General features: G+C 37.0%; 1 protein-coding gene across 5 annotated transcripts in view; it reads right to left on the reverse strand.

The window, feature by feature from the left end:
- Positions 1-14,146, reverse strand: part of vps13a (vacuolar protein sorting 13 homolog A) — a 99,937-nt gene that overhangs the window by 43,016 nt on the left and 42,775 nt on the right. For 4 of the 5 annotated variants that reach the window (XR_012383588.1, XR_012383587.1, XM_009304309.4 and 1 more), the window contains exons 36-43: positions 13,578-13,699; positions 11,394-11,563; positions 10,663-10,889; positions 7,966-8,297; positions 7,170-7,523; positions 4,368-4,469; positions 2,896-3,048; positions 1,481-1,739 (exon numbers count right to left, since the gene is read on the reverse strand). Coding sequence is in view for 3 of the 5 variants with exons in the window: in XM_009304309.4 (XP_009302584.1) it covers positions 1,481-1,739; positions 2,896-3,048; positions 4,368-4,469; positions 7,170-7,523; positions 7,966-8,297; positions 10,663-10,889; positions 11,394-11,563; positions 13,578-13,699 (1,719 nt within the window). In the remaining 2 variants the exon portion in view is untranslated. Of the gene's footprint in view, positions 1-1,480; positions 1,740-2,895; positions 3,049-4,367; positions 4,470-7,169; positions 7,524-7,965; positions 8,298-8,938; positions 8,978-10,662; positions 10,890-11,393; positions 11,564-12,254; positions 12,264-13,577; positions 13,700-14,146 lie in introns of all 5 variants that reach the window. The other variant, NM_001118893.2, reaches the window with a different exon arrangement.

The following is a 14,146-nucleotide window of genomic DNA, read 5'->3' on the forward strand; positions in this document are numbered from 1 at the left end:
CGCAACGCCGGCTCAGCATAGTGACGTCTATCGGCCATCGGTGATGGACGATGGCATCGTCTATCGACCCAACCCTAATGTGTTCTAAGGGTGTCACGATCCTCCAAATTCTCGATTCGATTACATTTTCAATTCTAAAGGCACGATTCGATTTTCGATTATGATCAATTAATTACTTAATGACCAATTAATTATTTGTAGCCTACCGTTTAAACTACCTGACCTGCATGGTCTTTGTTTTACCCATAAACAAATCATAGAGTAAATGAATAAAGGTAACACACATAATTACCACCTGTCAATCACTTTTGTCTTGTGAATAGGCAGTGATCTGTGTCGTTATAATGGCGTCGGTAAAAAAAGACGCACAACCAACAGGAACCAGCCAACAGTATCTGAGGTGTTCGCTAAAATGACAAAGTACAAGTGAGTGAAAGATTGAAGCAGTCCTCTGACTGCCTGAACCTGCTGTCTCGAGCGCAAGGCTGTGTGTGCGTCTGTGTCTGTGTGGTCACGTGATGTGCATTTTTAGCGGTAGAGAGGAAGGAGGGCTGCTCAGAAATGCTACACGCCACTGTGGATGTCAAATCGTTGTCGTTCTAAAATGCCATTTAAAAACAAAGACAGTGTAAACAGGGCCTGAGTGTGAACTTTTCGCGAGCGGATTTGCAACGGGGGCGGGCGGAGGATCGCGATGCCGGTGTTGTCTATCGGACGAACCCTAATACGTACATAGCAGAGCTTGCAAAACTGTGTTTTTTTGTCAACAACACGAACGTTGTCAACATAACTCACTGGAAATCCAAAATGCTTCCACACCGGCGACTTCATTGAAAGAGGAGAGGGTTTAAGTTCTGTCGACGGGTCTCCTGCTTCTGCAGTTTAACAAGCACTTCAACAAGCCTGTTTTTTACCTGCTTGGCAAGACAAGCTGACATGACATGGGGGCGTGGCATCATCGACGATTCTATTTTTTGATTCGATAATCGAAATTGAGCATAAATTTCGATCGATTACGATTTTGTGACACCCCTAATGTGTACTGTGCATATGTAAATTTGTAAATTTTAAATTTATGTATATTTACTTTGTAAATATATGTAAGCATGCGCAGTTTGGATGCGCAGTAACAAACTTTTGTGATCTCACAGGGGGCTGAAGTATTTTTTTGTAGTCCCCAAAATTCGCTCATTGTAGGCTTTGCTAAGCTAACTCTGTAAAAACCAAGGTCTCCCTTTGCATTGAACTTAGAACTTATTACATTCAGAGATGCTGTTTATGTTCACACAGCTACATTACACATCAACTAAAGTTTACCATATGATATCATAGTGGACCACCCCTTTAACAACCACAGAGAGTCAGGACCTCGGTTTAACATCTCATCTGAAAGACGGCTTTAAATATATATCACTTTAAATACCCTTATTTCTCTTTATTTTTACGAGTGCGTGAGCAAATCTGTGAGCTGCAGTCTTACTGGGCTGTATGTAGTTTTTGGCACTGAGGCTGGTCATGGCAGAGAACTGGTCGCTGGACTCGGCGGTGAGGGTATAGTCCAAATTCAGACTCTCTCCATCCGGGAGCTCCACCACACGATCCTTAGACTCCTTCCCGATGGGTCGAAACACTTCGCTGTGCAGCACAGACACCGCCAAACCCAGGCGATTCTTCACCACGAATGGTGTCTGATCTGTCTGAAAGCACTCGGCCGTCTGTTTAGCGGCCTCTGCAAAAGCCTGCAAAGCAAATAATAAATAAAGTCATATCCGTTCATTCTTAAACAGAAAGACATCATTTAAAAAAAAATCATTTGGTCTCACTTTATGAATTTAGTTTGTCAAAATTAATTTGGTCTCACGTGTTGTTTTTTACAATGAAAACGTAAGTAACATAGTTAACAATGTAAACAATAGGTCTCCGGAAGAAATGCTGACGTAAACATGAATAACCATCCATAATTCAACACTATTGTGTCGTTGAACTCAAATGAAATGTCCACCCTGGTTTCATCTTCATCCTCCTGCTAATGCAGATGTTGGACTGAAGCAGATGATATTCATTTACACTGAGGAAGGGCGGAGGCTTGCTGAAGAACTACTGAGAGATTTCAGCTGCTGTCTGGGCTTTCACTGCCCAGTTACCCCTCCCTTTCTTCATGTGTTCATTTCTTTTTCCCCCGTGTCATTTCATTTTTTTGTGCGTAACTTCATTTGTAAACTAATTAGATTTGTTTTCTTTGCATTTATGGATTTCTTTGGTTGTTACGGTCCCACTTTATATTAAGTGGCCTTAAAAATATGTACTTACACAGGCATTAATAGCTTGTTACAATGTACTTATTGTGTAAATACATGTATTTACTGTGTACTTATGCTTGATTAAATACCTGTATGCAATTACATCTGTAATTAACTTCTGTAATTACATTTGTAAATACACTGCTGACCATTCCCTACACCTTAACCCACACTTAAACCTACCCATGCCTGTCCATAACCCAACCTCTATTCCAACTCAAAAGCACCACAAGTGTTCTCAAATACATTATAAACACAGTAAGTACATTGTATTAATTTTTTGATGTAAGTACATAGTAGTTAAGGACACTTAATATAAAGTGGGACCGTTGTTACTAACATCTGGTGGAAATTTAAAGTCAACGGCACCTTTAGAAAGATAATTTCTGAGAAAAATGCGGACGACTTCAATACTTATTTTCCCTGTTTTATTTAGAAAATAAAGCAATCAATAAAACTACTAGCATAATATTATTAGGCCAAATTGTACAGGTATGTTTTTAAAATTGATATAAATATAGATAGTGATGGTGCCATTCTAATCTCATGGTTAAGAAGTAAACACTTTCTGTGTTCCCTTTATGTATATACCTACCGTTCCCAGATTACTGAGCATGTGCAGACCACACTTGGACAGGGTGACGTTAAGCTGGTCTTTACTAGTGAAGCTGATGACCGTTTTATAATCAGGCACAGCGCCGTCCACCTCATCAGACACCCCAGAACTGACCACCGGCTTCTTCTTCATCTGCGGAGATAACATGATTTATCATATGAATGAAGTGCTGCTTGATGATGGAAAATTAATCTAATTATTTTAGTCAATATCGCAATCATGTTTATTTAAAACGATTATTTTTGAGGATAGAATTTATAGCTGTGCTACGTTTGGTTTAGAGATTGAAATGTTTGATGTCTTACGGATTCTTTATATTTGATAGTGCATCTCTCTCTGACTGATGAAGTTTAATTATTATGATTTACACACTTTAAAAAACAGCCGGCAGCTAGCTCTCTGCAACTCTCACATGGTCGCCCACTGAAGCTAAGCAGGGCTGCGCCCGGTCAGTACCTGGATGGGAGACCACATGGGAAAGCTAGGTTGCTGCCGGAAGTGGTGTTAGTGAGGCCAGCAGGGGGCGCCCAACCTGCGGTCTGTGTGGGTCCTAATGCCCCAGTATAGTGACGGGGACGCTATACTGCTCAGTGAGCGCCGTCTTTCGGATGAGACGTTAAACCTTGGTCCCGACTCTCTGTGGTCGTTAAAAATCCCAGGATGTCCTTCGAAAAGCTTTGAGTGCCCAGAAAAGCGCTATATAAATGTAAGGAATTATTATTATTATTATTATTATCCATACATTTAAAGGGGGCCTATTATGCAAAAGTCGCATTTAGAATGAGTTTAAACACAGTTGTGTGGCAGCAGTGTGTGAATATAGCCAGTCTCTAATGGTAAAAGTTTATTTAGTTTATTATCACACTTGATTAAAACAGTCTGCAGAAACACTTTGACTGACATCTCCCTTTGTACGTGTTATCAGAAGGAAAAGCCCCGCCCACTAGAGACCATCTGTCCCTCATTAGCATAGACAGCCCTGAGTGAGAAGCAGCTGTCCGCCAGTAGAGTTTTGAATCTGCTGCTATGCTGACACAATGTGTTTGCAGCTCCGCCCTCTTTTGAAAAGAGCACAATCTCATTTGAATTTAAAGAGACAGGCACCTAAACACCACAAATAGGATCAAAGTCTAAAAGGGTCAGTTTCAGAGTGTTATACAACATTATTTGAGTGTCATTTTGAGCTGAAACTTAATACATAACCGAATACATAATTGGTCCTTTAATCCACTTAAATAAATCAAGCACACCCAATGCTACAAAAGTCTACATTGGGAAATTGGGAACGAATGCAAGGATATGACACAATAATCAATAATCATTGTCATCATCTCAATTATTGTTTTTTTCATTATTGTTGGAGGGCAATAATTTTAATTGAAATTTGATTAATTGCACAGTCCTACATGAACGCCGTGTCAGTATGAGATTATGCATGAATGAAAGCTAACCTTCAGTGCGAGAGTCCAGGGTCTAAAACCGTCTTTATCCTCATCGTCCAGCGGCTCCAACAGCGGCTCCCATAAACCCATCATCTCATTATAGTAGTTCACCTACAGCAAACAAACCGCCTATTATTAGACAGTACATCTAATGTATGTCACATTTGATTATTCAAATTCTGTACCTGAAAACTATTAAGACTTCACCAGAAGACCCTTTACTTCACTTTTATATTTACTCCCCAACAAAACCACCTAAGTCAAACTAAACCAGGGGTGTCAAACTTTTCTGCACAGTTTAGTTCCAACCCTGCTTTAACACACTTGCCTGCAGGTTTCAAACAAGCCTGAAGGACTCAATTAGTTTGATCAGTTGTGTTTAATTAGGGCTGGAACTAGGGCTAGGCAAAAAAAAAAAAAAAATCTAGGCTTTTTATAAAGTTCGACCGATTGACGATTTCGATTTTTTTTATTGTGTTACTAGTCTTCTCAAAACATTACAGCAACATGACTGAAGTAACATTCTCTTTATAAGTAACTTGAAAAACCATCTGGTTTAGGAACATTGTATTTTTAATGGCCATGCCATACATAAATTGGTCAACAAGGTGTAAATAAATGTAAAACAAATTCACGAGTTAAATATCGTTGCAGAAGATTTGAATATGAAATATTTGTGTAAATATTGCAGTTGCAGGAATACAGAGGTATTTTTTGCAAGTTTTGCTGAGCCTAGGAAAGATTGGCTGTCAGCTCGGCTTTGACTTTGTCTTCTGATTGAATGACAGGTTGTAATGCTGCTTAGTTACAGTAGAAGTAAAGGACTGAACATGGAAACTGTAAAGCCTAATTTAACCCAATGCGTGAAGTTGTGGACGTATAGCAGGAGCAAATACAAGCACCAGATGTGTGTCTAATATAAAATAATATATTTATTCCATTTTTCTTTTTTCCCCCTTTTAAATATCGATCATTTGATGGGCTTTGCACCACTCTCTGTATTATGCTGCCTGACTGCATGTCTGAGTTTCAAGTGCTCTGTGGCGCGGCTGAAATATGAACTGCGCGTCGCCGAGCGCCGCTTCTGGTGTGCGACCTGCTTTATACAGAGAGTGACCCAAAGCGCATTGGTGCAATTATGATGCATCTAATATTTTTATTTAAAAAAATTGCGATATCTCGATTTAATATGAAAGGAAATCGTCTTAAAACGTAAATTCGAATTAATCGAAAAAAAACCTAAAAAAAATAACAAAAATTTGCCCAGCCCTAGCTAAAACTAAACTGCAGAGCTGCGGCCTTCCAGGAACTGAGTTTGACACCTGTGATCTAAACTAATGAATTCTTTTCAAATAGAGTTATTCAGTAGTGGTGTGACGATAACTGCATCACCACATCACCGCCATAATGAGATGTCAACCAAGGTGAGTGTGGTTATTATTGCATCACCACCCATTTTAAGTTTATTTACTTATATTTGCTCAAGAAACTTTCAGGGCTATATAGACAAGCAGAATAAACTAAATAAAGAGAATAAAAAGCCTGCCCTAAATATTTTCCACTTATCCTACAAATTTAGATTTCAAAACCAAAACCCTGACAGACTTTTTAATAAACGGCATAGATTGTTTTTCAAACTAAGTTCTTGTGTCTTCCTTCAAATAAACACAGCAGGCCTACTAACTTAATAAGCTCTGCTGTAATTCCTTTATCACAAACCTCTATCAACAGTTTTAATACCATTATTTTAAACATTTTAGAGAAGAGAAGCGGGGGCACTTTAATTTTCTCTGTCTCACTCTCGATGAGTTCAGGTGACGGAATGTCTTGAATTAGTTAAACTGTCCTCAATAGACCAAAGTCATTCTTTCATTTAATTTTGGAGAACGTCACACTGAGACCTTCCTCTCCATATTCAGTCATCACCTTTATTTTTAATGTATGCGAGTGCAGTAAAGGGGTCAGAAAGTTTAACCTGGTGCCTTAAAATCAATCTACTGCATCTGACGCGATTGCTGTGGCTTCATAAAACACTATTGAAAGTGTTTAAAATATATGTATATTTTGTCTGTGTTATAATAAACACCTAAAAAAAGAGCAGCTTTTTTTTTTTTTATAAACTCAAATTTGAAAGTGTACCTTTTAGGTTGTGTGTGGTCTAGCGTGCTTTAATTAATGTTGGTGGTTCCTGCACATGTCTGTAATCATAGGAAAAAAATAAAAATGTCTCCACCATAATCTATGCTAAAGTTATTGTATTCCAACTGATGAGAGGTGCTGTACAAGCCACAGGGAGCGATCATTGTTTTCACATTTCACTATTGTTTTGTTTGATCAAACATAATTCACTGTGTTTGGACCACATCAGACATATAAAAGGATTACTTATGCACATCACCTCAAAAACAGAGGAGAATGGCCCTAAAGCGCACAGCATAAGGTAAGAGATGACAGCTGTCTGTGCTATCTGGGGCTGCTTATTGATCATAAATGTATTGTTTACATTTCTGCGCCAATATGAAAATGAACCAATGTTCTAAACCCAGCTCGGGTATCCAAAATACTTTGTTTATAAGTTTAAATTACTTTTATACAGTAGAATAAAAACCAAAGTGATGCATATGTGCATAACATATAGATTCTACACTTTCAGACGACACCACTTACGGGGGTCTGGTGCAAAGCTAGCCCTTTAAATCTGAAAGCGAAAGTCGATAACGTCACGGACCCGGTATTTTAAGTGGTTAACTCATCATTTTGAAAACAAAACATGGCACAATGTCAGACAACATCATGCAGCTGTACTCTGACCTCCATGCTGAGGTGGCAGTGCAGGTTGATGAGAGTGCTCCAGTCCTTGACGTCCCCCTGGAACGAGGCTTTGGCCAGCAGCATGGGGACGGTGCGGTGTCCCACTCCGGCCTCCAGCGTCAGGCAGATGGAGGCGATGCTCATCTTCAGAGACTCTCCCTGAGGAATGAGACGCGTGACGGACGTGCTGACCTCCTCGCCCTCCTCCTCCAGGAACCAGAGCTTCAGGTCGCGAAGGCTGCGGCGCTCCCATAGGTCCTGTGGGATGGGGCTCTCCAGCTCCTGCGGCGTCTCAGCGGCAGGACTTAGAGCCGTCTGAATGGTGATGACCGTGTTTATGATGATCGGAGACACCTTTGGGGAAACAAGGCGGTGGTTAGTAGCTCCAGTTTTAAAGTTTTATTCACTTTTACAGCATTGTTCCCTAAAGCAGGGGTTCTCAAACTTTTCAACCCACAACTTCCCACAATAACAATGCCAGTGACTCGCGACCCAATATCCTCTGAGGTGGTTATAAATATACAAACCTGTAATGCAACAGTGCACACACACCAGTGGGCCCAAGTCTTTTTAAAATTTGTTTCATTTATTTATTTATTAAATTTATTTATTATCAGTCAATAGGGCGAAAACAGACCGCAACATAATGAAAGGGGAGTCAATTTGAACAGTACACAAGGGTTAAGATCTGAAGAGGACAGCAGTATTATATACACTTAATACACTTGATTGAACATGTACACAAGCATCAGCTGTATACTACATAACTGCAGGATTATGTTAGTGGTGATTTCACCTTGAGCGTGAGTGCGCTGATGGACAGCTCGATGCACTGCGGCTCAGTGTTTGACTGTCGGCTCTGGAAGAAAACCTCGCAGGGCTGTAGGACCGTCGTCACGTTGTTCTCCCTCTTCTCCCGCAGGAACGGACAGGCCACAATCTTCAGGTCTGAAATGGCGGCCGTCATGCACTGACCGCTGGGCTCGCTCTTCATCACCAGCTCACACTGAGTGGTCATGACCAGAGCCGGAGCTTCAGCACGCGTCAGATCCGCCACAAACACGATCTCTGGGTTCTTCACCACCACATTCATCTCGGTTTTAGCAACCACTGGTGGAGCAGGAGCCGCTAGAAGAGGAATAACACAAATCATACAGCTATTATTGCTATCAACGTTATTTAAACATTACTATAAATACAAAAACAACACTAGTACTGTATAATAGTGAAGTAATATAATTCATAATTAATAACTGGTTTGACTTTTTACTTAATTTTTTATTATTTAAATAACAAACTCATTTTATTCTCCTACCTTAATATAATAATAATAATAATAATAATAATAATAATAATAAAATAATAATAATAATAATAAATATAGCAAGGTGAAGCAGTGGCGCAGAAGGTAGTGCTGTCGCCTCACAGCAAGAAGGTCGCTGGTTCAAACCTCGGCTCAGTTGGCGTTTCTGTGTGGAGTTTGCATGTTCTCTCTGCCTTCGCGTGGGTTTCCTCCGGGTGCTCCGTTTCCCCCACAGTCCAAAGACATGCGGTACAGGTGAATTGGGTAGGCTAAATTGTCCGTAGTGTATGAGTGTGTGTGTGAATGTGTGTGTGAATGTTTCCCAGAGATGGGTTGCGGCTGGAAGGGCATCCGCTGCGTAAAAACTTGCTGGATAAGTTGGCTGGTTATTGCGCTGTGGCGACCCTAGATTAATTAAGGGACTAAGCCGACTAGAAATGAATGAATAAATATAGCTGCAAGCAGCATTTATCGGGGGCCAAGCATTTCAGCAGCCACAGAGCAACTGGAAATTTATAGAACTTTTTGGCAGCATGGTCTGAACCAAATTTGGTAGAAATTGGGCAAACGAGCGTTACATCAAGTTTGCGCATATGCTAAATGACAACAGTTTAGTCTATCAACATGAATGCCATAACTTTTGCTCTACATGCTCTTAAGATGATCTGAGTCAAAGTTAAAAAAAAAAAAAAAAAGAGAATGGTTAATGATTATTGCATAATTGGTATCCGTGTAGTCGGCTTGACCCAAAGAATAATTTAAGACAAATTTCATAAAAATAAGTATGCTCCACCGGATGTAAAGAGACCAATTTTATGAATTTTGAAAAAAGGGTTCAGAAGTTATAAGCAAAAAAAGCCATTTTTTCACTTCCGACCAAGGGGCAGTGCACTGCTGCTCACTTCAGACCATGATTGTGATAACACACACCAAGTTCCTAGTACACCACCAAGGTGTAAATACATCAATGCGTTATGGAGATAACCCCTTAAGTCAATTTTTGCAAACTCTACATTAAATTTGTTTGCAAGGTAATTGAAAACAGTTGGTTTAATCAATTCTAATTCAATAACTTTTGGTCAGAATTGTCCGTAGACCATGTGATTACATTTGGGTAAAAATCTAAAAAAACGGCCAAGGATGAGTTTGTTCAAACTGGTTTTACGAAAAACTTTCATGACGGAAAATGATGTCATAGGGAGCGTTTGAATTCAGAGGAGTAAATTAGGAGAATTTTAATTGTAGCCCATTCAGTTCAAACATTATAAAGATAGAGATAAGTGAATTTTTGGACAAGTGGTGGCATTAGAGAGTTTGAGTTAAAGAGTGCAAATTTGTTATGGTTGACGATCAGTTTGCCACAGCCGGAAGAATAATAATAAAAACCAGAACAGAGGCAATCATCATGATCATTAGTAAAGCTACAATAATCTATATTAGTTTTAATAAAATATGAAAACACAAACCATATTTATGAAATGTATTACATATTACACAATAAATTATGTTGTATTTTAATACAATTTTTACCACAATTACCATAAGTTAAAGTAAAAGAGTAGAATAAAAATTAGGAATACAATAATGTACTTTGTAATAATTATTATTAATTGATTGATTCATATTATCATCATCATCATATTATTATTATTATTATTATTATTGAGTATAAAGTCGTTATTATAAATCTGTTATATTACTATAAATACACATTATTTGTAATAATCACAATTTAAAAATATTTAACGTCATTAAAAGTTACTATAATAATAATTATAATGACAATAACAACAATGTGCCATCATCAATACATCATCTTATTAATTCATTAATGATGTTAATATTATTTATTTATCCTTCAATAATTAATCTGCAATTACTAAATACCATTTAATATTAAAATAATGTAACTATTTACCTAATTACTCAATAGTAATACTATATTAGGGTTTATATAGTTATTACATAATAGTTTACTAAATGAAAATGAGGAAAGTTGTTTGTCCGCTAGCTTAAATATTTTGATTGTATTTTTTTTTATTATAAAAAATTATATTTATTTAATTTCAAGTAATGCAAATGTTAATGATTTTGATGAACAATAATAACCAAGAAAACACAACAATAAAAAAAGAGTGTATAACATTTGAAGAAGACCTGTTTTCTGCAAGGTGGCAGAGAGTCACTCACCTGGGTCTTTAGAGGTGCTGGCCGGTTGTTTGTTACTCTTTGGAGGACCGGAGAAGCCGTCAGACAGAGCTTTAAGAAACACATCAGCTACAGTGAGCAGAAACTCCATACTGGCACAAAGATAAAGGTCTTGCACGAGGGTGTCCAGACGAGTCCCGTCCCGACTCTGGCGGTAGCTGACGTCCACCATCACACTGTCCTCTCGGTCCTGACGCATCGCCATCATCCTGAAACAGGACAACATTAACTCAGTTAATGAGCATTTATTAACCCAATACTATGCAACATTCATTCAATTTCCTTCAGCTGAGTCCCTTATTTATCAGGGGTCGCCACAGTAGAATGAACCGCCAACTATTCCAGTATATGTTTTACACAGTGGATGCTCTTCCAAGTGCAAACGAGTATTGGGAAACACCCGTATACACCCTCATTCACACACACACTCATACACTACGGCCAATTTAGTGCATCCAATTCACTTATACTGCACGAGTTTGGACTGTGGGGGAAACCGGAGCACCCGGAGGAAACCCACGATATCATTAGGAGAACATGCAAACTCCACACAGAAACACCAACTGACCCAGCCTGGACTCAATCAACTATTAAGTTGTTTCAAAATGCAATAGTTCTAGGCTGTCTCCAGATTTTTAAGTAAGAAATATAATTATTAGTATCAGTTTAAAATATTATTATTAGTATGGTAGTATAATTTTTCTGTGATCTACCTGGATGTAATCATCTTCACTCCCTGCCTCTTGTCATCCAGCAGACAGTTGGTGAGTTTGAGCGAGGCCTTCATGGAGCTGTCGGAGAACATGTGCACACTGGTGGAGATGGTGCCCAGTGTGAACTCGGCCAACTTCAAACTCTCATCACGAGAGTCGGACAACTGGATCTACACATAAACGGATCCCACAGACCAAAGCAGAACAACAAACATTAGCTTCGCATGTAAACATCACACCTACGACTACAGTCAGAATTATTTGTCCTCATGTACATTTCTATTTCTGTTTAAAATATTTGGAAAATGATGTTGAACAGATTCAGGAATTTCTCACAGTATTTCCTATAATATTTTTTCTTCAGGGGAAAGTCTTATTTGATTTATTTTGGCTAGAATAAAAGCAGTTCTTAATTTTTTAAAGCCATTTTAAGGTCAATATTATTAGCCCCCTTAAACAATATTTGTTTTGGATTTGGAGTGGCCTAATTACCCTAACTTTAACCTAACTAAGCCTTTAAATGTCACTTTAAGCTGAATACAGTGCTTCCCACACATAGACTTTACTTGGTATACAAGTATATTTGGTGGTGACACATAAATAATACTATTATTTTATTCCTTTTAGACTTTTTTATATCCGTCCAAGAAAGCACAACATTCGCGATTGATTAACCAGTGGAAAATCTTCTCTCGCTCTGCTCTGCACATTTCCTACTGCTGATTCTGTGTGCGCAAGAAGCGTAAACACTCACACATGCTCTCACGTGCTCTACAGACCCACAGAGATGGGCCGATTGCGGCAAAATGCATCCGACCGTAGTTTCTGAACGTCCTAAAATATCTGAGAATCTGGTTTTACTTTCGCTTGCTAAAGTTGCTGTTATTTGTATGCGTTTTTGCATTACCTTTTCATAGCTGACTGCGCGCACAGCCGCGAGAGAAACATTATATGATTAATCATTTAATAAACGACTACTATAAATTTTACTATATATATATATATATATATATATATATATATATATATATATATATATATATATATATATATATATATATATATATATATATATATAAATATATACACACACTCGGAGAGAACAAAATATACTGGCTGCAAAATATTTGTACACCATTAGAATTGGCTAAATCAACTAATTTGCCTTATTTAAATAATCTACACTTTTTATTCCAGTAATTATTACAATTTTGAGCAATAATGTCTATTTATATTCAATTTTTCTGTTATTTATTTCTCATTTGCTGTGTATTTTATTAATTTAATGATTTTAATATATTGCATACTTTACTACATATCTAAAATGCTTTGACAACACTGTAAATGTCATTTCAAGAAAGCAACTTTAGAGAGAGAGAGAGAGAGAGAGAGAGAGAGAGATACTGATTGTTATTGCTGTTATTACTGTTTTATCCTAAAATGTTGATTGTTAAATGTAGTTTATTCTGATCTATTCTTCTTTTTATTGATATAAATAAATATGATATGAAATATATATTGAATAATAATAATATGATATATTGAATAATATGATATATTACTTATATTTTTATTGAATTATTATATGTATATATCATTTTTTTGTAACTACTACTACTACTACTGTTTACTGTGTTTTTATTAAATATGTATGTTCTTTTAATTTTATGTAAACTTTATAAATGCTTTGGCTATACATTTGTAACATTTGTCATGCCAATAAAGCAAAGATTGAATTGAATTGTTAATTGTTAAGTGTACAGTTTATTCTGATTTATTATTATTTTTATTGTTACAAATTAATAATATGATATGAATAGTATATATGTTGAATAGTAATATATATTGAATAATAATGTGATATATTGAAGAATATTATAATATATTGAATAATATGATGTATTGTTGATATTTTATTTAATTATTATATATAAATATTTTTTTTTTACTACTATTTACTGCGTTTACTGTTTTTTTGTTTTTATTATATATGCATGTTGCTTTTTATGTAAACTTTAGAAATGCTTTGGCAATACATTTGTCATGCCAATAAAGCAACTATTGAATTACTATTTAACTATTGAAAAAAATATTCTCTCTGTTAAACAGATATCGGGGGAATAAGTATACAACAGTTATTTTATAGTTGTATGTTTTACTGCTGACTTGAGTGCTTTTTGTCACCTCGCTGTTCGGGCTGTAGAGGACCAGCGTCATGGAGTCAAACTTGAAGTTCAGTTTTAGGGTGTTCTTCAGTTTGCCTGATTTCTGACCCTCCACCACTGCTGCGGTCACAACGGTGTTGCCTACGACAAAATAAAGACGTGCTGTTTGAGAAAATCAATGCAAAACTTTGAAAAAAAACATTGAAATGCTTAATAAACCTTCAATTAGTTTTACTTGTATGTTTTATTTACTTGAAAAATGGTAGAAACCATTAACTTGCATCTGATGAATCCCCAAGAACCACGGTTTCATGTTAAAGAAAATCTCTAAGGCTTTAATGAAGGGAAAAATAAGTAAACTGCATCTTGGTTTGATGACAACAATTTTATATTTTTGGGTGAACTACGCCTTTAATGTTTAAAAAGCAGGATAAAAATTATAAACGAACATGCAAAACAAGGACAAACAGTTGAAGTCAGAAGTATTAGCCCCCTTTAAATTGTTTCCCACAATTTCTGTTTAACAGAAAGAAGATTTTATCCAACACATTTCTAAACACAATAGATTGTTTTTAAATTGACAGCTTC

This window comes from Danio rerio, chromosome 8, assembly GCF_049306965.1.
Source record: "Danio rerio strain Tuebingen ecotype United States chromosome 8, GRCz12tu, whole genome shotgun sequence".
NCBI classification, from domain to species: Eukaryota; Metazoa; Chordata; class Actinopteri; order Cypriniformes; family Danionidae; genus Danio; species Danio rerio.